The 27,319-nt window shown below is 36.2% G+C and overlaps 1 protein-coding gene across 2 annotated transcripts in view; it reads right to left on the bottom strand.

The window, feature by feature from the left end:
• Positions 1-27,319, bottom strand: part of CLOCK (clock circadian regulator) — a 118,152-nt gene that overhangs the window by 45,867 nt on the left and 44,966 nt on the right. For both annotated transcript variants that reach the window (XM_023192202.2, XM_023192203.2), the window contains 5 exons: positions 17,808-17,899; positions 10,719-10,808; positions 7,919-7,978; positions 7,094-7,242; positions 4,278-4,369 (listed from right to left, as the gene is read on the bottom strand). In XM_023192202.2, coding sequence (XP_023047970.1) covers positions 4,278-4,369; positions 7,094-7,242; positions 7,919-7,978; positions 10,719-10,765 — 348 coding nt within the window. In that variant the 5' untranslated portion in view covers positions 10,766-10,808; positions 17,808-17,899. The remainder of the gene's footprint in view (positions 1-4,277; positions 4,370-7,093; positions 7,243-7,918; positions 7,979-10,718; positions 10,809-17,807; positions 17,900-27,319) is intronic.

The following is a 27,319-nucleotide window of genomic DNA, read 5'->3' as shown; positions in this document are numbered from 1 at the left end:
CAGGGAGTATAAGACTTAATAAAAAAGCAATTTTGTACTTTATACACTACAATGTATTTTCATTTGAGAATCCTAGGCACAGAAGTGACAGCTGAAGAAATGAGATCTACAAAAGACAAATCCTGGAAGAATTATTTACATATAAGGGATGAGGAAGAGAAAAAGTCCAGAGAAAATAACAGAGAAAGCTGGGTGCAGTGGCTTACGCCTGTGACAGGAAGCCAATTTGGAAGCCAAGGCGGGAAGATCACTAGAACCCAGGAGTTTGAGACCAGCCTGAGCAATGTGGCGAAACCTTGTCTCTGAAAGAAAATTTAAAAATTAGCCAAGTGTGGTGGCACATGCCTATGGTCCCAGCTGCTTGGGAGGCTGAGGTGAGATCACTTGAGCCCAGGAAGCAGAGGCTGCAATGAGCCATGATCACGTCACTGCACTCCAGTCTGGGCAACAGAGTGAGACCCTGCCTCAAAATAGTAATAAAAATTAAAATTACAAAAAAGAAAATTATGATAAAGACAGAACACACTGTCATCAAGGAATCAATTGAAGAGAGAATGACAACGTGAAGAGGAGAGGAATGGTTTGGTATAAAATGAGATAAAATAAAGAATAAGAATGAGAAATGAATTTTGGTGATTTTCAAAAAGTTATGTTAACAGGAAGGCAAGTCAGACTACAATGAGTTTAAAAATTGAGTACAAAATCAGAAGGCTATTACAAGTCATTCATTCATGAACTTTAGAAGGAAAGAAAAAGGCAAACAGTTCTAAGGGGGTGAAGTATCAAGAGAAGGCATTTAAAAAAAGAGCAAGTATATTTGTAGTCAAAGGGAAAGGAAGATCCAGTGGAGAAGAAGTAGAAGATACATAGTGGAAAAGATACCACAAGAGGGATTCTTCTATTAAAATGGTTAGCACACTAAACTCTTAATTTCTTGTTTAATTAAATGGTTCTCGAAAAGGATAGTGACCTCTGGTAGGAACCATGTATATCTTATTAATCCTTGTATCTGTAGCACCAGTGTAGCACAAGTAAAAGTACTTGCAGTATATAATTTATAGAGCTGGGAGTTAGAGTAACCTTCCCTAACTCTACGTAATTGATGAATATATAGAAAATGGTACCCTCCCCCATGTCCCCTTCTTTTGGGAAAGAGATCTGGATATCACAAAGAACTTATTTTGAGTAGATGCCTATCTTTTAGAATGGCTCAAACAAATCCAGTCTTTGCTAATACAGAAGTAGAAATCTTGTCATTCGAGCAAACTCATGAATTATTTTTTTCAACCCTTTAGTACCATAATGCCAGTATTATTTCATAACAGGGTCAAAAGCAGACAACTGTTTGCCAGGCTCACACCTGTAATCCCAGCACTTTGGGAGGCCAAGGCAGGTGAATCACCTGAGATCAAGTTCGAGATCAGCCTGGCCAACATGGTAAACCCTCGTCTCTATTAAAAATAAAAAAAATCGCTGGGCACGGTGACACATGCCTGTAATCCCAGCTACTTGGGACGCTAAAGCGGCACAATCACTTGAATCTGGGAGGCAGAGGTTGCAGTGGGCAGATCGTGCCACTGCACTCCAGCCTGGGCAACTGAGTAAGACTCCGTCTCCAAAAAAAAGAGACAGTGTTCCTCAATTTCCCCATCTGAAAGCAAGAAACAGATACTAGTGTTTACTTCATAGGAGTGTTATAAGGATTCAATGAGCTAATACATAAAAATTATTCACTTATTTTTCTGATTTAAAGTACAGGTTTAAATGTTTATATTTATATGCTAACAAATTTTCATATGGTAACATTTCTGCTGAATACATAAAGAATTAATCACACACAATTAACTGTCCCATCTAAAATACAAACAGAAAAGTAACTCAATTTGCCAAATACCTTGCTTCAGACTTGAGATGTGGCCATAATCTATTTATACAGGCATACCTTGTTTAATTGTGCTTCGCTTTATTGAACTTCAGTTTCTGGGTTGTGTTTTGCTTTTTGTTTTTTTTACAAAGTGAAGGTTTGTAGCAACTTTGGGTCAAGTAAGTCTATCAGCATCATTTTTTTCAATAGCATATGTTCACATTGTGTCTCGTGTCACATTTTGGTAATTCTTGCATTATTTCAAACTTTCCCCATTATTACTATATCTGTAATGGTGATTCGCCCACATAAGATGGCGAACTTAAATGTTGTGTGTGCTCTGACTGCTCCACCAACTCACTGGCCATTCCCCCATCCCTCTCCCTCTCCTTGGAGATCCCCATTCCAAGACACACAACAATATTGAAAGTAGGCCAATTAATAACTCTACAATGGCCTTTAAGTATTCAAGTGAAAGGAAGAGTCCCTCATCTCTAACTTTAAATCAAAAGTTAGATGTGATTAAGCTTAGTGAGGAAGGCATGTCGAAAACCGAGACAGGCCAAAAGTTAGACCTCTTGCAACCAAACAAGTAGCAAAGTTGTGAATGAAAAAGAAAAGTTTTAGCAACTACATGTATGCTAAGAAAGTGAAACAGCCTTATTCCTGATATGGAGAAAGTTTGAGTGTTCTGTATAGATGATCAAATCAGCACACCATTCCCTTAAGCCAAAGCCTAATCCAGAGCAAGGCCTTAATTCTCTTCAATTCTGTGAAGGCAGAGAGAGGTAAGGAAACTACAGAAGAAAAGTTCGAAGTGAACAGAGGTTGGTTCATGAGGTAACATAAAAGTACAAAGTGAAGCAGCAAATGCTGATGTAGAAGCTACAGCAAGTGATCCGGGAGACCTAGGTAAGATCATTGATGAAGGTGGCTACACTACATACCAGAGTTTCAATGCAGATGAAACAGCCTTCTATTGGCAGAAGATGCCATTAGAACTTTCAAAGTTGGAAAAGAGAAGCTAAGGCTGGCTTCAAAGCTTCAAAACACAAGCTAACTGTCTTGTCAGGGGCAAATGCAGCTGGTGACTTCTAAGTTGAAGCCAATATTCATTTGCCATTCTAAAAGTCCCAAAGCCCTTAAGAAGTATGCCCTATACATAGAGCAACAAACCCTGGATAACAGGACATCTGATGACAGCACATCTGTTGACAACATGGTTTACTGAATATTTAAAGCCCACTGTTGAGACCTACTGGTCAGAAAAATAGATTTCTTTCAAAATACTATTACTCACTGACAATGTACTTGGTTGCCCAGAGTGCTGATAGAGATGTACAAGGAGATTAATGTTGTTTTCATGCCTGCTAACACAACACCCATTCTGCAGCCCATGGGTTAAGGAATAATTCTGACTTTCAAGTCTTATTTAAGAAATACATTTCACAAGGCTACAGCTCCCACATAGTGATTCCTGTGATGGAACTGGGCAAAGTCAACTGAAAACCTTCTGGAAATAATCACCCTTCTAGATGGCATGAGAACATTTGTGATTCATGGGAGAAGGACAAAATATCAACATTAACAAGAGTTAAGAAGAAGTTGATTCTAACCCTTGTGGATAACTTTTGAGGGGGTCAACGTGTCAGTGGTGGAAGTAACTGCAGATGTGGTGGAAATAGTAAGAGAATTAGAATTAGAAGTGCAGTCTGAAGATGTGACTGACTGCTGCAATCTCCTAATAAACCTGAACTGATGAGGAGTTGCTCCACTGATGAGTAAAGTAAGTGGTTTCTTGAGATCGACTCTACTCCTGATGAAGATGTGAATATTGTTGACAAGACAGCAAAGGATACAGAATATTACATAAACTTAGTTGACAGAGCAGCAGCAGGGGTTGAGAGTACTGACTGTAATTTTGAAAGAAGTTCTACTCTGGGTAAAATGCTATCAAACAGCATTGCACATTACAGAGAAATCTTCTTGTAAGGAAGAATCAATCGATGTGGCAAACTTCATTGCTGACTATTTGAAGAAACTGCCACAGCCATCCCAACCTACAGCAACCATCACCCTGATCAGTTAGTAGCCACTGACACTGAGGCAATACCTTCCACCAGCAAAAAGATTAAGACTTGCTGAAGGCTCAGGTGATTGTTAGAATTTTTTAGCAATAAAATATTTTTAAATTTAGGTATGATCAATTTTTTTTAATATAATGCTATTATACACCTAACAGACCACAGGGAAACAAAACAATCCATGTGACTCATTTTATTGAAATATTAGCTTTATTGCAGTGGTCTGGAACTCAACTTGCAATATTGCCAAGGTACACATGTATATTAAGTCACCCGGTGATTTCTTTTTTGAGGAAAACAAAACTTTCAAAAATTAAATCTGGACATACCTCTAACATTAATTGTGTAAACTCTTCATTACTAAGGAATGTAGGTTTCCAGTCCTGCCGAATTTCACTAGCATCTGACTGTGCAGTGATTTCTGTAAACAGATTGACATATTAGTGGCATACTCCAACCACCGGAGGAGTACAAAAGTCCTACAAGTTGTCTTCTCTCTTCCCAGTCTAATTAAAGCATTAACATTTATTGAGTAGATATCAAAAGGTCCAGGTTTTGGTATGATGAAACATTTGAGACAACGTGGCAAGTTATCTCCTTGGATTTGGTCTCTTGGTGATACCAGTCTCTTTAGTTTTTCTCTTGGTGCTCTGTTATGTTGCTGATGGGCCTGAGATTGCATACTATTTGACACAAGGACCAAACAAGATTTTTGCTCCAAGAATTTTGAAGACATTCTTTTTTTCCTTTTCCTTCCCTTGGCATTCAAATAGCAATGTCTAGAGCAGCATTAGGGAAATTAGCTGAAAAAGGCCAAAGAGGTCACTCGATTTGCTTTCAATACAGAAGGCCTTAGCTGCCTACTGCTGGGCAAAAAGCTTTTTCCCAATCTTAAGTGCTCCATCTTAATTAATCAAAGAGACTAAATTAATATTTTGCACAAAAACTTTACTACAGTAATATTCCCACAGTGATTTTTCTTAGTGTCCTCTTTGTACAATAGTAGATAGCTGGTCAAAAATTTGGAGATCCCTGCTGTGGGACATATATTTGTAACAATTGTGACTATTTTATTTCACTACATACTTCTAATAGATTTAGTTATGAAAAAGCTATTAATAAATGATAAAACCTAGTAACACATTTTTTCTATTTTTAAATGTAGACATATTAAAACAAGCAGGCAGAATAAAAATCTATGTCGTAGACCATATTCTACAAAATATACTCTACTTTGTAGTAAGTATAAGCTAAATTCTGATTTTATCATCAGATACAGAAATACAGCATTCTGTCTAATAAGTTAGCATATGAGAAACGCCTGTAATGAAATATGAAGAGTAACTAAGAAGTATAGCTACTAAATGTGTAGAATATAGTGCTTTTAAAATTCATATCAATTATATACATTTGGGAAAAGGATTTAAACCCACAAATCCAATCAAGTTTCATTAAACATAGGCTTATTTTAGGATGATATGTATATATATTTCATATAACAGAAATACTACTTTTGTGAGAATTTTGTATCTGATTTTGAAAAAACAAATTACCTAATGCCAAAATTCATCCTCTATTGTCAGGGGGAAATATATGCATTTCATTTCATTCAACAATCATTTATTGAACTCCTAGTATTTTCGGACTGATTTCAATGAGTGTGCCATTTAACAGTCACTGAGGGTTAGTGAGATACTATTTGTAGAGGTAAAATGTAATGATAGTGGTGGCAATAAATATTGACACATTTACAAAAGAATCAACAGAATTTGGCAACTGTGATATGGCGCTAAGGAAGATGAAAAAAAATCCTAAAATTTTTTCAGGTTTAAGTCTTAGGTGACTAAAAGGACGGTAGTATAAAAATGAAAAAAGGCAAGTTAAGAGAAAGAGGTAACTTGACACAATGAAAATAAATTCAATTTTAGATGCACTGAGTTTGAGGACATGCAAAAGAAAGATCTAGAAGTTATCTGGAAATACATGGCTAAAATGTTTGCATCTAAAAATAGAAATCTGGTAGTTTAAGAGAGACACAATAGCTGAAGCTATGGAATGAGATAAGCAAGAGAGAGAGTGTACAGAAAGCAAGAGAACAAGGATAAGACTTAGGAATGTCACATTTAGAGGGCAGAAAAAGAGAGAGGAAAGAAGTTAGTTTCAGTTAGAAAAGGGGAGGTGAAAGTACAATATAAGGGAAGCCCAAGGGAGGAAGGATAAAAATTTCCAGTGCTGTAGAGATGCAGAAGAAGATGAGGTATAAGAAAAAGCTATTGCTTTATTGGGGGATAGGAAGGTAACGTCATAAGTGAAATTAACAAAAACAGTTTCAACGAGTGGTGGAACATAAACCAGTCTGGTAAGGCATTACCAACTGAGCTAGGCAGAAGTAAAACAGAGGCACTAATTACTAACTGTCCTGAGTTTTACAGTTTCATTTGCATTTGAAAAAGGAAACTTCCTTCTACAGGTTTTTTTTTTTTTTAATCTATTATCTGTTACCAAAATACTTAATATTCTTTAAATTTTCTTTTCATAACTCATTTGTCAAGATGATTTTCTTCTATTAACAAATACTTTATTTTATAGTGTTGATTTACTAGATATATATTGAAAAAACCTTTTAAAATGACATATAAGAACTTTATATTATCTAGCTTTTTCCTTTCTTTCAAATACACCCCTAATTTTCCAACACAAACATGCTTCAGTGACAATGAAGTCTCCCTGCTTCTCTGCTTTTGCACATATTCCCTTTGTGTGACATGCTGTCTTCCTTAATCTAAAAGACTCAGTTGAAAAATCAACTATTTTTAAAGTCTCCCTGATATACTCTTTCCTGTATTTTTGCTGCAGTTTACAAGCACTACTCATATTTGTAATTATGTGCTTACATGTTTGTCTGCCCTGGCTTGACTTACTTGAAATTCAGGACTGTTACCCTGCATCATGAGGATTTATCATGTAGTCGGCATGGAATAAATGTTTGTTGAATGAAAGAATGAACATATTAGGAAATCTTTTAAAATGCAATTGATTTCTCTCTCTTAAAAAAGCCAAGGAAGCATCCAATCTTAAGCATCTCTGCCAAGATTCTAACTAATGCTTTGAGAGTCTGTTCCATTATACAAAGTTAAAAATTTACCTTTATGTTTTCGTAAAAAATCAATGCTTTTCTGCAGAACAGTGGATTTGTCCATCTTTCTAGCATTACCAGGAAGCATGGATCCCAGTTCTTTAATGAGAACATTAAATTGATCTCTACGTTTCTTTTCAGATTTGTTTCTAGATACTCTGATGAAATGAAAAATACGCATTTTTCAAACAATCCGTTTAATTACACAAGTAGTTTAATACAATGTTAACTGAGACATGACACAGCACGTACTTCTATCAACATAGATGGTAACAAGTATCTCCCAGGTTACCAACAATATACGGTTAATCTGCAATAATTTTTCAGCTTAGTTTATTATTAAAGAAAATTTTACAAATCATGCATTTGACATACATGTTTTTATGAAAATGCCAATAAGAAAAACTGCATTCAAATCACAGGTTTTATTTAATCTAACACTTCCAATGATTGTTAACTTATATGGTTATTATAAATACATGTGCTAAATGAATAATGACTGCTATTCTATGTGAAGCAGTAACCAGTAAACAAAGAGCTATTGAGAAAAATAAACTTGATAATTTATAAAACAATCATTTTATGATACCTGTAATTATCTGCTTTGGGAAGTCAGATTTTCTAATTCAGTTTCTGTTTAAGCAAAGCATAATACTTTCCCAAAAGGTCAGAAGATATTTAATTTATAAACTACATACCAATATTCTAAGTTCTTCCACCTTGCTAATATATCTAAACTCCTAAAGCAGATAGCTTTTGGAAATCATTCATTCACTATTTACCATTATATTTATTATTCACTTATTTACTATTTTACATCTCTAATCAAACTACCTTTTTGCTTTGTCCTTGTCATCTTCTTCCACCAACCCATCAAAAATACTACTGTCATCTCTAAAAGAAAGTGGATAGAGAAAATAAGAGCAGACTCGCTAAGCAACAGCAATACTAAAATGACATGTAAATCAACTCAGTTACACCCCAGAATTTTTGTAAAGTTAATGGATTATAAAATTCAAACCACTAACCTATTTCCTAGTAAACATTCGAAAATCACAATTCAGTAATAATTATATTTTTAAGTTTATTATATATATAAATTGTAAAAGTATTTATACTTAGCTATATTATGAACACATTACGCTAAACAAGAATTTAACCAGTTTAAATATCTTGTTTCAAACTTTTAGTAATCAGTAAAAACTTACAGAAAGTCAGTGTTTGCCATTATATAAAATGATTTTTGTTAACTATAACAGCGTAATTTAAATTTTTTCTTATTTACTTTATAAAACCACAAATTACTCATAAACATCACAATCTAATGCATTAACTTATATTAATACATTTCATTCATTTACTCATTCATTTGACAAACATGTATTAGCACTCATGTGCTCTGTTCTGGACATGTTGAGTAAACAACGAACAAGACATTCAGCTGCTTTCCTACACTTTTTCCTTTTTTTTTCTTTCTAGAGACAGTGTCTTACTCTGCTGCCCAGGCTAGAGTGCAGTTGCATGAACATGACTCACTGCAGCCTCAGCCTCCTGGGTTCAAGAAGTCCTCTTGCCTCAGCTTCCTGAGTAGCTGGGACCACAGGTACATGCCCCACCATGACTGGCTAGTTTTTAAAAATTTTTGTAGAGACAGGGTCTTGCTATGTTGACCAGGCTGGTCCTAAATTCCTGGGCTCAAATGACCTTCCCACCTCAGCCTCCCAAAGTGTGATTACAGGTGTGAGCTGCCATACCCATCCTTAATTTCCAGTAGATAGAAACAAGTATAAAAATGGGTGATGAGTTTTAATTTTTTTTAAAGGGGTGATGTTTTAGTTACTAGAGTCTGAGTGGTTAGTGGGGGACATGGTGAGCTAGGATCTAAGTGACAACAAGGGGCTGGCTATGGGAAGATGTAAGGAAAGACCATTCCTAAAAAACAAAATCAAGCGCACTGGTGGCTAACTCAACCCTAGGAGCAAGATTAAAGTTTCTGCTGATTTATGAGGTTTTATATAAATTCACTATTCACTCCTTTAGCCACACCTTTCTATGGCCTATAAAGGCCTATGCGCTATAAAATGGGGTCACTATTGAGATCATCTGTTAACACTTGTATCATGGTGGAGGTGTATGTATGAACTTTGGGGATTCCATGTATGCCCTGAAATTTATTAAAAATTTTTTTATGTACATGAATTTTCTGAGGACAGAGTTCCTAACTTTCATGACATTCAGAGATAAGGAACCCATATTAATAATCACTGCTTTATGTCTGAAAACACTAATGTCATCCCTAGATGTCATACTATCTAGAATGGGAAAAGCATAATGCCAAATTCATATTTTATCTGTCAAAGGCAGTGAAGAAATATCCTTTCCAAGGAAAAGACTATCATTAATTCCACCTGTAACTATGGCACAGTTCAAAGCTATGGCCATGGGGCAGGCAGGCCTCTTTAAGGAAGTTTCTGGCTCCTCAGACCTTAAGTTCTGGTGGAGTATATATCTTTACTATTTAGCTCATAGAAAGGGAGAAAAGTTGTCCCCAGATGTCAAAAGTCACTTCTGTGTACAAGTCTATGTGCAAAACTCTTCAAGAATCCCCAATGGATGGAGCACCCAAAACAGTGCAATAAAAGCATAACAACTTTAATGTCCAAACCAACACAAGTAAAAATTCCAGATATCTTACTAGCTATGTGACTTTAAAAAATTATTTAACCTCTCTGACCTACAGTTTTCTTATCTGTAAAATCTTACGTAATAATTGAGGTTAAATAACATATAAAAAAGTATTCTGTACATTTGCTGTCAAAGAGTAGATGCTTTAAAAATGTTATTGGATTATATCAAATTTAAGATATTATTGACTGTTAAGATCACCACTATTTTATGTGCCCTTAAGAAAGAAAAAAAGAGTGCTACCAATTACATTATGATAAGAGATGCTAAAATGTAAAAAACGAAGACAACTTAAAGTCTTTTCTTTTCTACTTTTACTTTAAGTTCCGGGGTATATGTGCAGGTTTTTCACATGGGTAGACTGCGTGTCGCTGAGGTTTCGTGTACCAATGATCTCACCACCTAAGTAGTGACTACAGTACCCAATAGTTTTTTTAACCCTCTCTGCCCCCTTCTACCCTCCTCCAAAAATTTCAAGTATTAAAATCAAAGGAATATGGAGATTTACCCTTTTCCCAAGAGTAAGATGTAAAGATTACAATTTTAACTAATGAAATCCTAATTATAGTTACCTCTTATCAGTCACAAATGCTAAGATGCTTGAAGGGATGAAGTTAGATAAGAAGAAAAAGGACTCTACAAGGTTCCAAGGAAACATCTGCAACTGTCAGAATTTCCTTCAGAGCAGCTATGACCAAATCACTCAAAATTACAGGTCAGGACTCATTTAAAACACGTAAGTCATATGTTGCTGACTTTGGCTCTAGAAAAATATTGATATACCTTACTTACTTTTTTACACTATATTTGTTTAATACAGAAACTGAATGCAACAGTAATTATGTTTAGGCATAAAACTCCTTCTATCAATTTCATATAGACCATCATTCCAATAGCGCATTTTAAAATAACTATATATAACTTAAAATAAGAGTCTTCAAAAACATACCTGTCAACAATCGAGCTCATTTTACTACAGCTTACGGTAAACAACATAACATACTACGTTTTCGTCTTGTAGTAGACATTTGTACTTCTCCTTATGTGAAAAGAAAAATAAATTGTCATTAGTTTTCTAAAAATCTTACTTCCACAAAGTTATCCTGAGAAATACTATATGTTATCACAGAGACTTCAAAACATTTTGTTTGTACTGAAGACTAGAACATTATTTTCAAGCAAATACCTATGGCTGAGGTACATTTGAGGCTTTTTCTCCCCTCCTAAAAAACAACTACAAGAAAAAAAGTAATTCAGGCTCATATTAACTTTCTCTTTACTATCAATCAAAATAAAACAGACATTCTCAATATTCAGTATATATTTGACTATATAACTGCAAATAGTCTGTAATAACACCATCTATTCAGCAATAAACACTTGTTAAAGCCTATTTTCTGCTAAACAGTACAGCAGGCTTTGAGTACACAACAGTGAAAGACACAGTCCCCGTAGGAAAAACTGCAATTGAGCAGGAAGATAGATATCTAAATAATTATAGTAAGAGGTATAATGAAGGTATATACTGTGTAATGCTACCACTGGGCAAGGAACAATTATGTGTACCTTGGGAATTAGAGGGGGGAATTAGAGGGGGGACACAAGAGGAAATATTCTTCATGACAGTAAATCTGTCAGGAGTCAAGATTCTTTTTAATGCAAATATGGTGCAGGGATGGGCAGCATCACCATCCTCTGAGAGCTTGTTTTCAAAGGCAAAATCTTGGGCCCTATCCTAGCCTTAACAACCAGAATCTACATTTTCACAAGGGCTCCATGTGATAATGTATGACCACTTAAGTTTGAGAAGCAACAGGCTGAAGGACAGAAACACGTAATAGGTGAAAGAATTTTAAGCTACAGGAATGGCAATTTGTAAAGGCGGAGGTCTCAGTGAGACAAAAGAATATCGTATTTGAGAAACTAGGAGGTTTAGCATTTTCCTTATGAAAAACCTGGCATGTTACAATTTGAAGTTTTAATTATGAGACCATAAAGTGAGAATACAAGTGGTAAACTGGCAAAGGCAAGTCAAATACAGGAGAGTCTTACTATAAAGAGTCTCATACCAAATTGAAGGAAGTAAAACTTACTGCTTTAAAGCTGGATCACAAGCCTAAAATTTGTCTCTCTATATTCTACAGGTTGAGTATCCCTAATCTGAAAACCTGAATAGCAAAATGCTCCAAAATCTGAAAGCTTTTGAGCATCAACAAAATGTTCAACATTCAAAGGAAATGCACATTGGAGCATTTCTAAACCAAAGAAGATTAAAGATATTATAAGAACATGAGATTCTAAACATTCGGTCACTGTTTTCAAATGCACCTTCATGAGAGGAAAGGAGAATAACCCTGGTAACACTGCTGCATTGCCTGTATGGTTACGGCTGCAGAAGAACTGTGAGGGGCTCAGAATATTTTTTTTTTCTTTTTGTTTTTGAGATGGGGTCTTACTCTGTTGCCCAGGCTGGAGTGCTGTGGCATGATCATAGCTCACTGCTGCCTTGAAATCCTGGACTCAAGCAATCCTGCCACTTCAGCCTCCTGACTAGCTGGGATTACAGGTACTCGCTACCATACCCAGGACTAAGAGTTTTTAAAAGAAAATGAGTGGCAGAGTCAAAGATAGAAAATAATAAAATAAAAAGAACTAACGCCAGGATGAAATGTTGTGATTTCAAGTGTCTGGGGTAGTATCAGCAGATGGAACACAGAACTACAGAATTTTAGAGGTAGAGGAGAATTTAAAGACCACCTAAGTACATCCCTCTGGTCCAACAGACATATTTACCTTCATGGTAAAAACTGAGGCTGATTCTATCACTAGAACAAGAAGAACAGTATAAAAGTAACAGGGAAAATTTCAGTGAATTAAAAAAGAATTGTTAACAGTAAAAAGTCTAAAAGGCCAGATCTGAGCCTTTTAAGGCACCCAGTAAGCCATCAGTATGGCTTAATTATCAAAAGGTAGAAAATAAGACAAACTACCAAAAAAAGGGCGGGCGGCGGGGGTGGGGGACTAGCAACGCCAAGAATTAAGGGTTATACTACAGGAAGAGCCTTGCTGACTGCGAGAAGGGTGAATCTAATACAGTTTAGAAGATACAGGCTGATGCTTCATTAGGCTGTTTAACTACTGTTGTTAACAATATTCTTCTAAAAATTATTTGTCGTCTAGCTAATAGAATGTAAAATCTCTCTTTTTTTGAGACAGGTTCTCCCTCTGTGGTCCAGGCCGGAGTGCAGTGGCGCGATCTCAGCTCATTGCAACCTCCGCCTCCCAGGTTCAAGCGATTATCCTGTCTCAGCCTCCTCAGTAGCTGGGATTAGAGGCACATACCACCAAAAGCCAGCTAATTTTTGTATTTTTAGTAGAAATGAGGTTTCACCATATTGGTCAGGTTGGTCTCGAACTCCTGAACTCTGGTGATCTGCCCGCCTCAGCCTCCCAAAGTGCTGGGATTACAGGCTTGAGCCACCGTGACCGTTCAGATATATCTCTTAACAGTCGAGCACAAGATCTTCATCTTTCCAGTCAATTGACAGACACACTTTACTTAAGTGAAAGGGAAAGGAATAAGTAAAATAGGCTGGACATGCACCCTAAAACAAATGTTAGAAGATTTCCCTAAACTTTTTTAAATGGTGTCAAATTAACTTTAGCGACAAACTGGTAAGGTGGAACAGCCAAAATACTTTGTTTGCAGATCACTGCAGGTCCCATGCTTTCAATTCAGAAAGAGACTAGCTAGAGTCACACTCGTCCATGGTGTGCAGTCTAAGGATACAGATGTCATGCCATTTCCCTACACAAGCTGAAGTGGAATGTCAAACATATAATCTAATATAGAATAAATTTCATTATTTTTTAAGTTCGACATGATTAGACCACAATGATAGGCAATGTCTTTAAAAGGCTCGGTTGCAGTTACTAGAATCCAAAATTCACCAGTTACATTTAAAATAACGAAAATAATGTACCTGGATTGTTTGTAACACAAAGGATAAATGCTTGAGGGGATATCCCATTTTACATGATGTGATTATTACATACTGCATGCCTTTATCAAAAAATCTCATGTACCCTATAAATATATATACTAGGTACCCACATAAATTCAAATTAAAATTAAAAATTCCAAAAAACAAAGTTCCCCAATTATAAAGGATCAAGTTACAGCTAGGAATCGAATGCTCCTTTACTTAAGCAACTTGAGATCAGAGTTATCTGGTGATATGACTTCCCAGCTCAGCATGTATCACATTACTATTTTATTCATACACATGCACACTTCCCCAATTTCTCAGTATCATAATTCTGGTTAGGTGGTTATATTTGGAGTTAACATCATTTTGACTCTGTAAATGCCAATTCAGAGCTGAGCCATAGAGTATACTATAATTGCTTTTCCTTTTGAGTTTTTCCTAGAGTTACCGTTTTGTTGTTTACCTAGTTTTGTTTATACTTACTACCAACTTAGCTACAAATTCTTCCCTATCTAAATCTACTATTTCTTCAAACACATTACACATTTTACCAATTTCACCTTCTCACAGTGGTATCACTAGAAATCTTCCAACCTGTTTCTACTGGGACTGGAAACTATCTACTAACCTGAGGACCAGCTGTCTTCTTGTGACCATTATTCATCATCATCCTGGTGATTCCCTGGGTCTCTAGTTAGGTCATATTCCCTGTTACTTGTATCCTATGCCTTCACCTTTTTTAGTTTACTTCTTTATTTTTGTTGAGTAATTCCTCCAGTAACTGCCTAAGAAAGGGGACATGACAGGTAAATTTTTTTAAGACTTCATAAGTCTAAAACTGTCATCAGTCTATCCTTAATCAATAGTTTAGTTGGATACTGAATACCTGGTTGAAAATCACTTTTCCCTCTGAATACTGAAGTCTTCACTATCTTCTAGCTTCCAGTGTGGTGTCAAGAAGTGCAAAGCCATTCTGATTACTGATAAAGGATATAATCCTTTATCAGTAAAATAATGTGACCTGTTATTTATTTCACTCTGGAAGTTCCCTTGTTTCCTAAAGTTGAACAGTGATGTGCCCTGTTTTGGCTTGTTTTTGTATCTGTACTGGTCACTCAACAGGCTTTTCCTAACTGGTAACTCTAATTCTGGAGAGTTTTCTTGAGTCGTTCTCTATTCTTTGTTTTTCCCCTCTATCTCTTCTCTCTCCTTCTGGAGCACTTATTTGAATATTGGAGATCCTGGACAGTTGTAATTTTCTTATTTTTTCTCTATCATAATTTTCCATCACTTTGGCTCTCTGCTCTACTTTCAATAGATCACTTTATTTTTCAACCCTTCCAATGAGTTTTTCATTTCTAATTTCATTTCTTATTGATTCTCGTTCATATTTCATGGATATAGCATCCCTCTTAACTTTATCTAAGGTTTGTGTTTAATTTTCACCTGCCTAACTGCTCTCCATTTCCCCTAACTTGGTGTTTTACCTTTTGGTTTGGCCTTTATCTTGCACATAAGAGGTTTTTCCTCAGATGTCTACTGATTTCTGAGCATGAACTCATATTTAAGGGTAAGCACTAAAAAAGCTGAAGCTCTGTGTGATACAGCTTGCTGACTGTTAACTTTATTGTAGGGTTATCAGGTTGAAATATTGATTTGGGGAATTCTCAATGTCAGAATCTTTAGATCTTTTAAGATGATTATAATTCAGAGAAAAGAATTATGTATCTTCTCAACTCTTGCCTGAAGAGTATAAAAACCTGGTACCCTGGGTTCTTAACCCTTCTATTTTTAACATGTTACCCTCATTCTCAGCCATGTTTGTGGCTCCTTTATTTTATTCTTACTAGGGAATAAATCTCCTGACTTCTGCTAAGATAGGAAAAAGGTGGCTGCCTTGGTTCCAAAGTTAAGAAAAGGACCCATGGAATATAATCACGTCTTAAATAGATTTGCACAAATTATCCTGTTTTAGTTCCACCATAACTCATATTTCCAGAAACAGTGTTTTCAATTCAAGAAAATTATAGAGGTTCTATAGTAGTGTCAAGAAGTTTGTTTCTCAGCTTTCCCACAGCGGGCTTAGGATCCTGGGATTTGCAAGAAAGTTACTATGCTCCCTTTTGCTTTTCAGTCCCAAATTTTGTTGCTATTGTTTCTTCTCCAATCTCTCTGTCCTGTGAAGTTAATGTTTTTTGTAAGACTCTTTTTACTTTAGCTTCAGTGAGGTCTCAAGAGAAAATAAAATTTAATTGTATTGTTTGCCACCTCTAACCAGCAATTTCTCATATTCTTTCTTCATCACTCTTAATTAGGCTTTCATCTCTACCACTCCACTCAAATTGTTCACTCTTAGTATCCAAAATCTCCATATTGCCAAGTCTAATAATGGCTGTTTATTCTCTATTTGACCATTAAGTAATACGTGATGTAGATGACCACTTCTGCATTTATTAAGTACTTTCCTTGGTTCCAGTGACAGAATATTCTCCTGCTTTTCTACTCATCTTGCTGGCTGCTTCTTCTCCTCTAATTAATACTGGCATGTGCCAGGGCTGAATCCTTCTCAATCTGTATGCACTTCCTAAATAAATTGCACTTCTACATACCAGTGACTCCCAAATCCACACCCCTAGAATACACTGTCAAATGCAGTCAGATATCCAACTGCTTTTCAGACATTTCTACAGATTTTAAAGGTGTCCAAAATGCCATATACTTAGAACACTTAACTTTCTTCTGTAAATCTGCTTCTCTCCCAGGTTTTTATTTTGTTTTGTTTTTATTATACTTTTAAGTTCTAGGGTACATGTGCACAACGTGCAGGTTTGTTACACAGGTATACATGTGCCATGTTGGTGTGCTGCACCCATTAACTCATCATTTACATTAGGTGTATCTCCTAATGCTATCCCTCCCCACTCCTCCAACCCCACGACAGGCCCTGCTGTGTGATGTTCCCTACCCTGTGTCCAAGTGTTCTCACTTTTCAATCCCCACCTATGAGTGAGAACACGCAGTGTTTGGTTTTCTGTCCTTGCGATAGTTTGTGAAGAATGATGGTTTCCAGCTTCATCCATGTCCCTACAAAGGACATGAATGTATCCTTTTTTATGGCTGCATAGTATTCCATGGTGTATATGTGCCACATTTTCTTGATCCAGTCTGTCACTGATGGGCATTTGACTCCCAGGTTTTTTTCCCCAACCTGATCTCCATATACTCTCTCCATCACTTACTATATTCCAGTCACATTATGCTCTTTATGTTTCTCAAACATTTCACTATCTTTCTTATTCTCACTACCTATAAAGCTCTTCTCTCAGATCTTCACACAACTGGCTCCTTTTGCCATTCAGATCTCAACTAAAATTCCCCTTTTTCAATTAGGCTATCTCTGACTGCCTAATGAAAGCAGTCAACAGTCTCTACCACATTATCCTTTTTTTGTATGTGTAAGACAAGGTCTCACTCTGTCTCCCAAGCTGGATGCAGTGGTGCAACCACAGCTCACTGTAGCCTCAACCTCCTAGGCTCAAGTCCTCCTGCCTCAGCCTCCCAAGCAGCTGGGATCACAGGCATACATCATTATGCCCAGCTAATTTCTAAATTTTTGGTGGAGATGGGGTCTTACTATGTTGCCCAGGCTGGTATCAAACTTCTAGGCTCACGCAATCCTCCCACCTTTGCCTCCCAAACTGCTAAGATTACAGGCACAAGCCACTGTGCCCAACCTTACACTATCCATTTTAATTCTCTGCACAGTACAAACCGCAAATTTCTCACTTATGTATTATTTGTCTTCCTCTAGAAGGCAGTTTTCATGACAGCAGGGATAGCTTCTGTCTTGTTCATCACTGAATCCCCAGTATCTAAAGTAATTATCGGAACATAGCCGGTATTACGTCTGGTGGTAAATTAACACACACAAATTTTTTTTTTTAATTAAACTTTCCTTAAATTAGTGTGTCAAAATAGTTCATGGATTTCTTTTATTTTTCTGGAAAAATATCATTTTATGATGCATTCTAAGATGCACCTTTCTTTACCTTTTGTACTCTTTGGATCTTTTAAACTGATTCTTCAGGAAACTATAAGTTCAAGGTACTGTTCTATGTGACCAACCGTAAGTCTCAGAATTCTGTTTAAACAAGAAAAAATGTTAGATTTATTCAACTTACATAGAAGTTTATCATTAAAAGGGTTTTAAAATGATTTTTAAACATAAAATTTAGAACTGTGACAAAAATGTATATAACCAATTTTAAATTCTATAAATTATTTCCAAAAGAAAACAAAATTACTTAAAACATCATGAATAAACTAAAACAACCACTTAATTCTGGTACGGAAGTTAAAATGTAAAAGTATTAAAAAACTGTAACTATAAAAACATCAATGAGGACACAAAAGGATAAAATTGTGACATCAATAACAAGGGGAGAGTGAGAGAGTTAAATTTTTATATGCAATTGAAGTTAGATTGTCATAAACTTAGGATAGACTGTTTTAACTATAAGGTGTTTTTATATATAAAGCCCCATGGTAACCACATGTGAGGATTCACACAAGAAAATGCTAAGGGAGTCAAAGCACAACTACACTAAAAAAATAAAATAAATAAATAAATAATAAATAAATTAGAAAAGAAACAGAGAAAAACAGGAGGAAAGGAAAAGAGGGACAATAGCACTACAAGAAAGACAGAAAGCAAGCCCTTCTCTATCAGTAACTACTTTAAACGTAAATGGATTAAACTCCTCAATTGAAATACATAGAGTGGCTGAACGGATTAAAAAAAAAAGATCCAACTACATGTTGTCTGCAAGATTCACCTCAGATTTAAGAACAGAAGCTGAAAGTGAAAGAATGGAAAAATATATCCCATGCAAATAGCACCCTAAAGAGTATGAGTGACCACACTTAGATAAAATACATGTTAAGTATTTAAAATACAAGAGACAAATAAGAGTCAATTCATTAGGAAGATAGAACAATTATAAATATATACATACCCAACACCAGAGGACCCAAATATATTAAGCAAACATCAATAGAACTGAAGGGAGAAATAGCAGATGCAATAGCAGCAGGAGATGTCAATATCCCACTTTCAATAATGGACAGATAATCCAAGAGAAATCAAGAGGGAAAGCATCGACTTAAACAGTGTATCACTACAGTCATCCTTCATTATCTGAGATGGACTGGTTCCAGGAACCCCCACCAAATATTAGCATCAAAATCTGCAGACGCTTAAGTCCCTTACATAAAATGATGTAGTATTTGCATATAACCTATGTGCCTTCTCCCCTATACTTTAAATAATCTCTAGATTACTTATAATGCATAATACAATGTAAATACGATGTAAATAGGTGCTATACTATATACTTTTTTAAATTTTTATTATATGTAGAAGGTTTTATTCTCTGAATATTTTTATCCACAGTTGGTTGAATCCACAGATGTGGAACCTTCAGATACAGAAGGCCAACTGTACAGACCAAATGCACCTAACAGACATACACAAAACATTCCACACAATAACAGCAGAATACACAGTATTCTCAAGTACACAGAGAACGTTCTCTAGGACAGATCACCTAACAAGTCACAGAACAAGTTTTAACAAATTTAAGGTTGAATTATACTGAGTATCTTCTCTGATCACAGTGAAATGAAAACAGAAATCAGTATCAGAAGGAAAACGAGAAAATTCATAAGTAGATGAAATTTAAACACACTGTTGAATAACCAAAGAGTCAAGGAAGACATCAAAAGAGAAATCAGAAAACATCTTGAGACAAACGAAAACACAACATACCAAAATGTATGGGATGCAGCAAAAGTGTTCTGACAGGGAATCTTATTTCAGTCAATGTCTGCATTAAAAATGAAGAAAGATTCCTGCCAGCAGGTGTGCTTAAAAAAAAAAAAAAAAAAAAAAAAAAAAAAAAAAAAACTCAGAACAACCTAACTTTACACCTCAAAGAACTAGAAAAAGAACAAAGCCCACAGAAAGCAGAAGGAAGGAAATATGATTAGAGTAGAAATAAAACAGTGAATAGGAAAAACAACAACAAAACAAAACAAAACAAAACCTAAGAGTTGTTTCTTTGAAAAGACTAACAAAATTGACAAACCTTTAGCTACACTAGGAATAAGAGAAGACTCAAAATCAGAAATAAGGGGAGAAATTACAACTGATATCACAGAAATAAAAAGGCATTTTTTTAGACAACTCAATAAATATACACCAACAAATTGGATAACCTAGAAAAAAATCGATAAATTCCCAGAAATATGCCATCTACCACCAAGGCTGAATCATGAATAGAAATCTGAACAGAGTTCACAGCAGCTTTATTCATAACGGTCTAAAACTAGAAACAACCCAGATTTCATTGACAGTACAACGGATAAACAAAATGTGGTATTCACATAATGGAATGCTATATACAACAAAGAGAAGACTATATGCAGCAGCACAGATGACTTTACAAGAGAGTATATAGTTTTTTTAAGAATAGACAAATTAATCGATAATAAAAGTCAGAATGATAAAATAAAAAAAGAAAATCTGAGCAGACATGTATAACTTGTAATTATATTGAATCAAAAACTTTACAACAAAGAAAAGCCCAGGACCATATACACGACTTCACTGAAGAATTCTACCAAACAGTGAAAGAATGAATACCAATCCCCCTCAAATGCTTCCAACAAACTGAAAAGGGAACACTTTCAAACTCTTTATGAAGCCAGCATTATGCTGATATCAAAGCCAAAGACATCATAAGAAAAAAACTACAGACAATATTTCTGATTAATATTGATTAAAAATTCTCAACAACATACTAGCAATCCAAACGCAACAGTAAATTAAAAGGATTATTCAACATGACCAAGTGGTATTTATCTCTGGGATCTGAGCAAGGTTCAACATATATTAATAAAACCAATCCATGTGCTACATACCACATTAACAAAATAAAGGATAAAAATCATATTAGGGATCTCAATTGATGCAGAAAAAGCATTTAGCAAACTCCAATGCCTATTCATGATTTAAAAAAAACACCATTCAACAAACTAGGAATAGAAGGAATTTATAAACCAGGAACAGGAGGAATTTCTCTTTCTTAAAAAACAAATTGGTTTGAAAATTATGTCCTTGACCCAGTAATTTCACTTTGAGAAATAAGAAAATAATCAAAGATGCCTCTAAACTTTTATATTCATTGAGATATTATTAAAAATAATAAAGCTAGGCCAGTCACAGTGGCTCACGCCTATAATCCTAGCACTTTGGGAGGCCAAGGCGGGTAGATCACTTGAGGTCAGGGTGGACCAGCCTGGCTAATATGGTGAAACCCCATCTCTACTACAAATACAAAAATTAGCTGGGTATGGTGGCACACACCTGTAATCCCAGTTACTCGGGAGGGTGAGGCAGGAGAATCGCTTGAACCCAGGAAGCCGAGGTTGCAGTGAGCTGAGATAGCGCCACTGCACTCTGGCCTGGGTGACAGAGCGAGATTCTGTCTCCAAAAAAATAAAAAATGAAATAAAAATAGTAAAGTTAGAACAAATTTAAATGTCTAACTGCATTAACAGTGGCATGAAAAGATATCAGACATAAACCTGAATATACCAAAAGTATCAACTGTGATTGCTCCTAGGTAGTTTATGGATGGTGTTTTTTTGTTCCTTCTTTAGTACTTTCTACAATTTCTCAAATGAACATGCATTACTTTTATAATCAGAAAACTTAAGTGCTGCATTTTTTTTTCTTTTTCTTTTAACTGTCCAATACTAGAGGCCTAGCTATACATCAGGAGGCTAATAAGATAAAACACAACCTGTTACCTATTCCAGAGAACAAAAACTTAAGTAACAGGGACTATTTTTCTATGTTCTAGTCATTTAAAGAAAAAAAAGTTTCATCTAGTTAATAATTTTAAATTAATTAAAAATGGCTAACTCAGAAATTTCAATTTTAAAAATTAAAACTACAGTTTTTCCCTAACCTAATAACCTACTGACCCACTGACCTATTTTGGAATTTAGGTTTGTTAATTCTGATACCACAGGTATTTCAGGAACTGACGGATCTATTAACGTTAATTAAAAGTAGTGCTGAAATTTAATTGACTGGTATAATACAAAACGCAAGCAACAAACCTTAACTACGTTTATTACCATTTATGAAAGATTCTAACTTGCTTCTGCAGATTACTGATTTTGTATTATAAATGAAATGATAATTATTTCTAAGAGAAGAACTATTTTAACTTGCAAAGAAAGGCCCAAATATTTAATACTTTTTAGATTCGTTGTTTAATGTACGAGGAAAAAATGAAATTAAACAGTAGTTCTTAATTTATTCAATACTGAAAGTATCAGCCAACTCTACAACCAATATAAGGTACTGGCAAAATAAAACACATATTTGGTTTTACAGCTATCTCTACAATCAATTTAAATTTGAAAACTGACCTGTAAGAATAACCATCACATCTCAAACCATTTTGGGGGGGTGGGTGGTTAATTTTACTTTTTTAAAAATTATTTTTAATTTTATTATTATATTTTAAGTTCTAGGGTACGTACGCACAACGTGCAGGTTTGTTACGTATGTTTACATGTGCCATGTTGATGTGCTGCACCCGTTAACTCGTCATTTACATTAGGTATATCTTCTAATGCTATCGCTATCCCTCCCCACTCCCCCCACCCCACGACAGGCCCTGGTGTGTGATGTTCCCCACCCTGTGTCCAAGTGTTCTCATTGTCCAAACCAGTTTTATGAACCAAACCTCTTAGAGCCAGAGAGGATTCTGGCTCAAGACAAACATCAACTGATACTATAACTCTAGCCTGCTGAATGTCAAGATGTGAGATATTCACTAAACCTCATTAAATAAACAAAAACGAATAAATTTATAATACAGTTCTCTTACTAGGACAATACTATTCCAATGATTCAACTAATATATATATATAATATATATTACAAAAACATATATATATATTTTTGAGACAAAGTCTTGCTCTGTCACCTAGGCTGGAGTGCAGTGGTGCAATCTCGGGTTGCTGTAAGCTCCGCCTCCCCGGTTCACTCCATTCTCCTGCCTCAGTCTGCCGAGTAGCTGGGACTACAGGTGCCCACCACATGTCCAGCTAATTTGTTCTATTTTTAGTAGAGACGGGGCTTCACCCTGTTAGCCAGGATGGTCTCAATCTCCTGACCTCGTGATCTGCCCGCCTCTGCCTCAGCCTCCCAAAGTGCTGGGATTACAGGCGTGAGCCACCACGCCCAGCCCCTAATATATATTTTTCAAGTAATGTCTGAGCTTTGTATTCATGTAATAGACTGATCTTGCCCAGAGAGTATAGGAGCACCTTATCCCCTTTTCAGAGATAAGACTGAGGCCTACATCTGTCCTCAGCCTCAAGTAAGCCCCACATAAAACCTGAAGGTGGAGGGAGAGCGCAAGCCTCAGAATGAATTTCACATGTAATCAGGTACCATAAACCTGAAGCTATACCACTCTACACCTGGCCTTCATCCTAACACCAGCAGTAAGAAAGAGGGAGCCCTGTGGTAGGCAGAATAACAGCCTCTGAGGAATGTCCATTCCTTCCTCCCTGGACTCTATGAAGATGTTACCTCACATGGCAAAAAAGGACCCTGCAGCTGTGATTAAGGGTAAGGATCTTGAGATGTGGAGATTATCCTGCATTATCCAAGTGGGGTCCAAAATAATCACGTGAGTTCTTAAGAGCGAAGGACCTTTCCTAGCTTTGGTTTGATATACCAGAAAGAAGGGTCAAAAAGATGCCAAGTTAAAGGCATAAGAATGATACAAGGGACTATAGGGACTCGGGGGGAAGGGTGGGAGGGGGGACGAGGGATAAAAGACCATACATTGGGAACAGTGCTCAAGTGATGGGTGCACCAAAATCTCAGAAATCACCACTAAAGAACTTATCCATGTAACCAAGCACACCCTATTCCCCCAAAACCTATTGAAATAATAATTCTTTTAAAAAGATGAAAAGTTGCTGGCTTTGAAAGTGAAAGAAGGTGGCCACAAGCCAAGGAATTCAGGTAGCCTCTACAAGCTGGAAAAAACAAGGAAACAGATTTTCTCCTGAAGCCTCCAGAGAGAAAGGCAGCCCTGCTGACACCTTGAGTTCAGGCCAGTGAGATTTGTGTTGGCTTTCTGAGCTGTAGAACCATAAAACAATACATTTGCATTGTTTTAAGCCATTAAGTTTGTGGTAATTTGTATGGTAGCAACAGAAATCTATACAGAATCTGGTTTCTCTCGATAAACCTGGCTCTCACCAACACCTCCCTTTCAATATTTACAGCAACCTGAATAGGAGATCATCAAAGCAAATCCCATTAACATCAGTCACCAAGAAATGCCCAAGACTCGCCATCCCTATATACTTTCATCCCTGTATACTCTGTATGTCTCTATACTGACCCCTTTTCTCTTCCACCCCCAATTCCCAAAATCTTTTTGCTGTGTCTTCTAGAACTCATGGTATATATCGTCGTTAAAATGTCCTATTTCCTCAGTATTGTTGTACACTCTTCACTTTTCTTGCACCAACTGTAACCTCTCTCCCCTCTAGGAGTTCTGCTCCAGCTCCAGCCCTTTCAAACAATGGCTTCTCTCCCATGTGAGAGAAAATATGTTTTTTCTCCCATATCTCAGATGACCAAGCCCTGGTGGCAGGGTGAACTTCCTTGTAACTCATTGTCATTTGTCATTCACAAACCGTGGGATAAGCCCCTTCACTCCACGAAGGGTACTACCATCTCCAATACCTCTTTTGAATTTCAGTGTACACAAAATGATCCCCCCAAACTGGCCAGTCAGTTCCTTGATCTCTTCTGTAACAATTTTTTTGTTCCACCCTACCTCCTACTCATTCTGCTAGTGTTACCCCAGAATTCTAATAACCAAAAGATTAACCATTACTAATAACCAAAAGACCCTCCGTATCCTCAATTTTAAGCACCTAACCCCTCTCTCTCACAAACTGGGATAGCATGTGATCCACTTGATGCAAAAAACACAAGCAAAAAAAAAAAAAAAACAAACAAACGAACTGCTGGGCGCAGTGGCTCACACCCGTAATTCCAGCACTTTGGGAGGTCGAGGCGGGTGGATCACCTGAGGTCAGGAGTTCAAGACCAGCCCGGCCAACATGGTGAAACCCCGTCTCTACTAAAAATACAAAAATTAGCCGGGCATGGTAGCAGGCGCCTGTAATCCCAGCTACTTGGGAGGCTGAGGCCGGAAAACTGCTTGAACCCAGGAGGTGGAGGTTGCAGTGAGCCAAGATCGCTCCACCGTACTTCATCCTGGGCGACAGAGTGAGAGGCCATCTCAAAAAAACAAACAAACAAAAAAAACTGACAATATAGCTCTAACTTATTTATGCTTGGTCTTTAAAAAAAAAAAAAAAAAGACTGTGCCAGCTCATAATTTTTGTTGGACCCTCAGTTTGTCTTCCTAGTAAAGGCACAAGGGAGTAAAGCAAGTTTATTTGACATGGTTGGGAAGACTAAATATAGTGACAGTCAACGATTAGTTAGGTTGTTAATTATCTTCTATGAGAAATGCTTCATTCTTTTTCATGTTTCTCTAAACTCTAGCCTTCCTTTTGACCACTGAGTCCTTTATATACTTATCATATTGATAAGCTATTCTGTGGCAAAATGTGATAATTGCTTACCACTCTAATATAGTTCAAGTTGTGCTGACTATAAAAACTTTTTAAAACTCCAATTTACAGTATTTACTAACACAAACACATATAACGCAAACAATGAAAAACTTGTTCAGGGCTCCAAGGCTTCTGAAGATTTATTTATCACATTCCAAGACACCAATTTTCCTTTCTAGCTTTAGTCTATTTCTCCTTCCTCATTTCCCATTCTACCTTACTGTACACAGACTCCTTATTCTCCAGCTACAATAATAAGGAATCACGTCACCATTCCTAGATAGTAGAAAATAAAGACCTCTACGTAAAACAAAGGTTTGTCCATCAGTACCCAACATATTATCAACATAAATGTTTTAATACAATAAACTGGAACTGACCTTCACAGAAAATCATACTGTCATTCACATCAGGATTCAACTAATCACAATATAAACTTTATGTTATTAGTGAAAAACTGAAGAGGTACTATGTGTTTCCTACGGCCTCTCTAAAAATTATCACAAAGTTAATGGATTAAAGCAACACAAATTTACTATCTTAGAGTTCTGTGGGTGAGAGCCCAATACAGGTCTCACTGGGCTAAAATCAACGTGTTGGCAGGGCTGAATTCCCTCCTGGAAGCTCTAGCAGAGAATGTTGCCTTGCCTTTTCAAGCTTTAGAAGCCACCCATATTCTTTAGCTCATAGTTCCCTCTACCCCATCTTCAAACCAGCAGGAGGCCAAGTCCTTCTCAGGCTGCCATTTCTTCTGCCTCTTTCTTCCTTTATTACATTAAGCCCACACAGATAATCTAAGATAACCTCCATATTTTATGGTTAACTGATTAGCAACCTTAATTATTCCCTTGCCATGTACCCTAACATAGCAGCAGGTTCCAGGAATCAGGATATGAATCTCTCTGAAGGGTCAGTATTCTGCCTACCACGTACCATGGACCAAGAAGTCTCTGTTTGGCAAAGACAAAATCAAATATTTTTTGGGGGAAAAGACGAAACATCAAAGGATAATCTGATTTATTAATAGATAAAAGACTACAGTACTATGCCAGTAGTTCCTAACTTCTAAACTATCTTATCCTTTCATATTTCTTAAAGAGAATTGAAAAATAATGTGTATGACAATTCAGGCTGCATGAGTTCAACTCTAACTATTTTAACTTTATTGCTATATGGTAGCAACAGGCTCTAAGGATATTCTTCTGAACGGAAAAATCTGCCAATGTCCAAATGAATACTACGGCATATTTCCCCTTTTGGAAAATTAATTGTTACACCATAAACAAATATGATATAATTTATATGCACTAAACAGATGTCCAAAAAAGATGAATTAAACCCCAGACTTTGTAGAAGTCTATTTTTTAACAGGGCAAATGTATGTAGATTTCTGAGATGGATCTCCAGAAAAAAAAAAGAGATACAGAATTTTATCAACCTAAAAAACGTACAGAATTTCATTAGTACTATAAATCCTCTAGGGACTTCTTGGAAATATGATTATTAAGTAGTAGTATGACAATACTAGGCTTAGAGCTAACTCATGAGATATTTAATTACAACTAATATGTATAAATATAAAGACAATGTTTGACGTATTATGCACTACATCTATGAGGTCGCCAGAGCCACTTAAAACACCACCAAAAAATGCATCAAATTTCGAGGCCACAAATATTCCTCTTTGTGCAGTAATCATTTCACTGAAAAGATAGTTGTTTTGACTTATTAAAACTCAGGTAAACTGCCAGTTGCTTTTGTGTAGCAAAGTAGGCCAAGCAAATGCAAAATCATCTGAAAAGTATTT

The sequence above is a fragment of the Piliocolobus tephrosceles genome, chromosome 3 (assembly GCF_002776525.5).
Source record: "Piliocolobus tephrosceles isolate RC106 chromosome 3, ASM277652v3, whole genome shotgun sequence".
Lineage (NCBI taxonomy): Eukaryota > Metazoa > Chordata > Mammalia > Primates > Cercopithecidae > Piliocolobus > Piliocolobus tephrosceles.
This window is presented reverse-complemented; position numbering and strand designations above follow the sequence as displayed.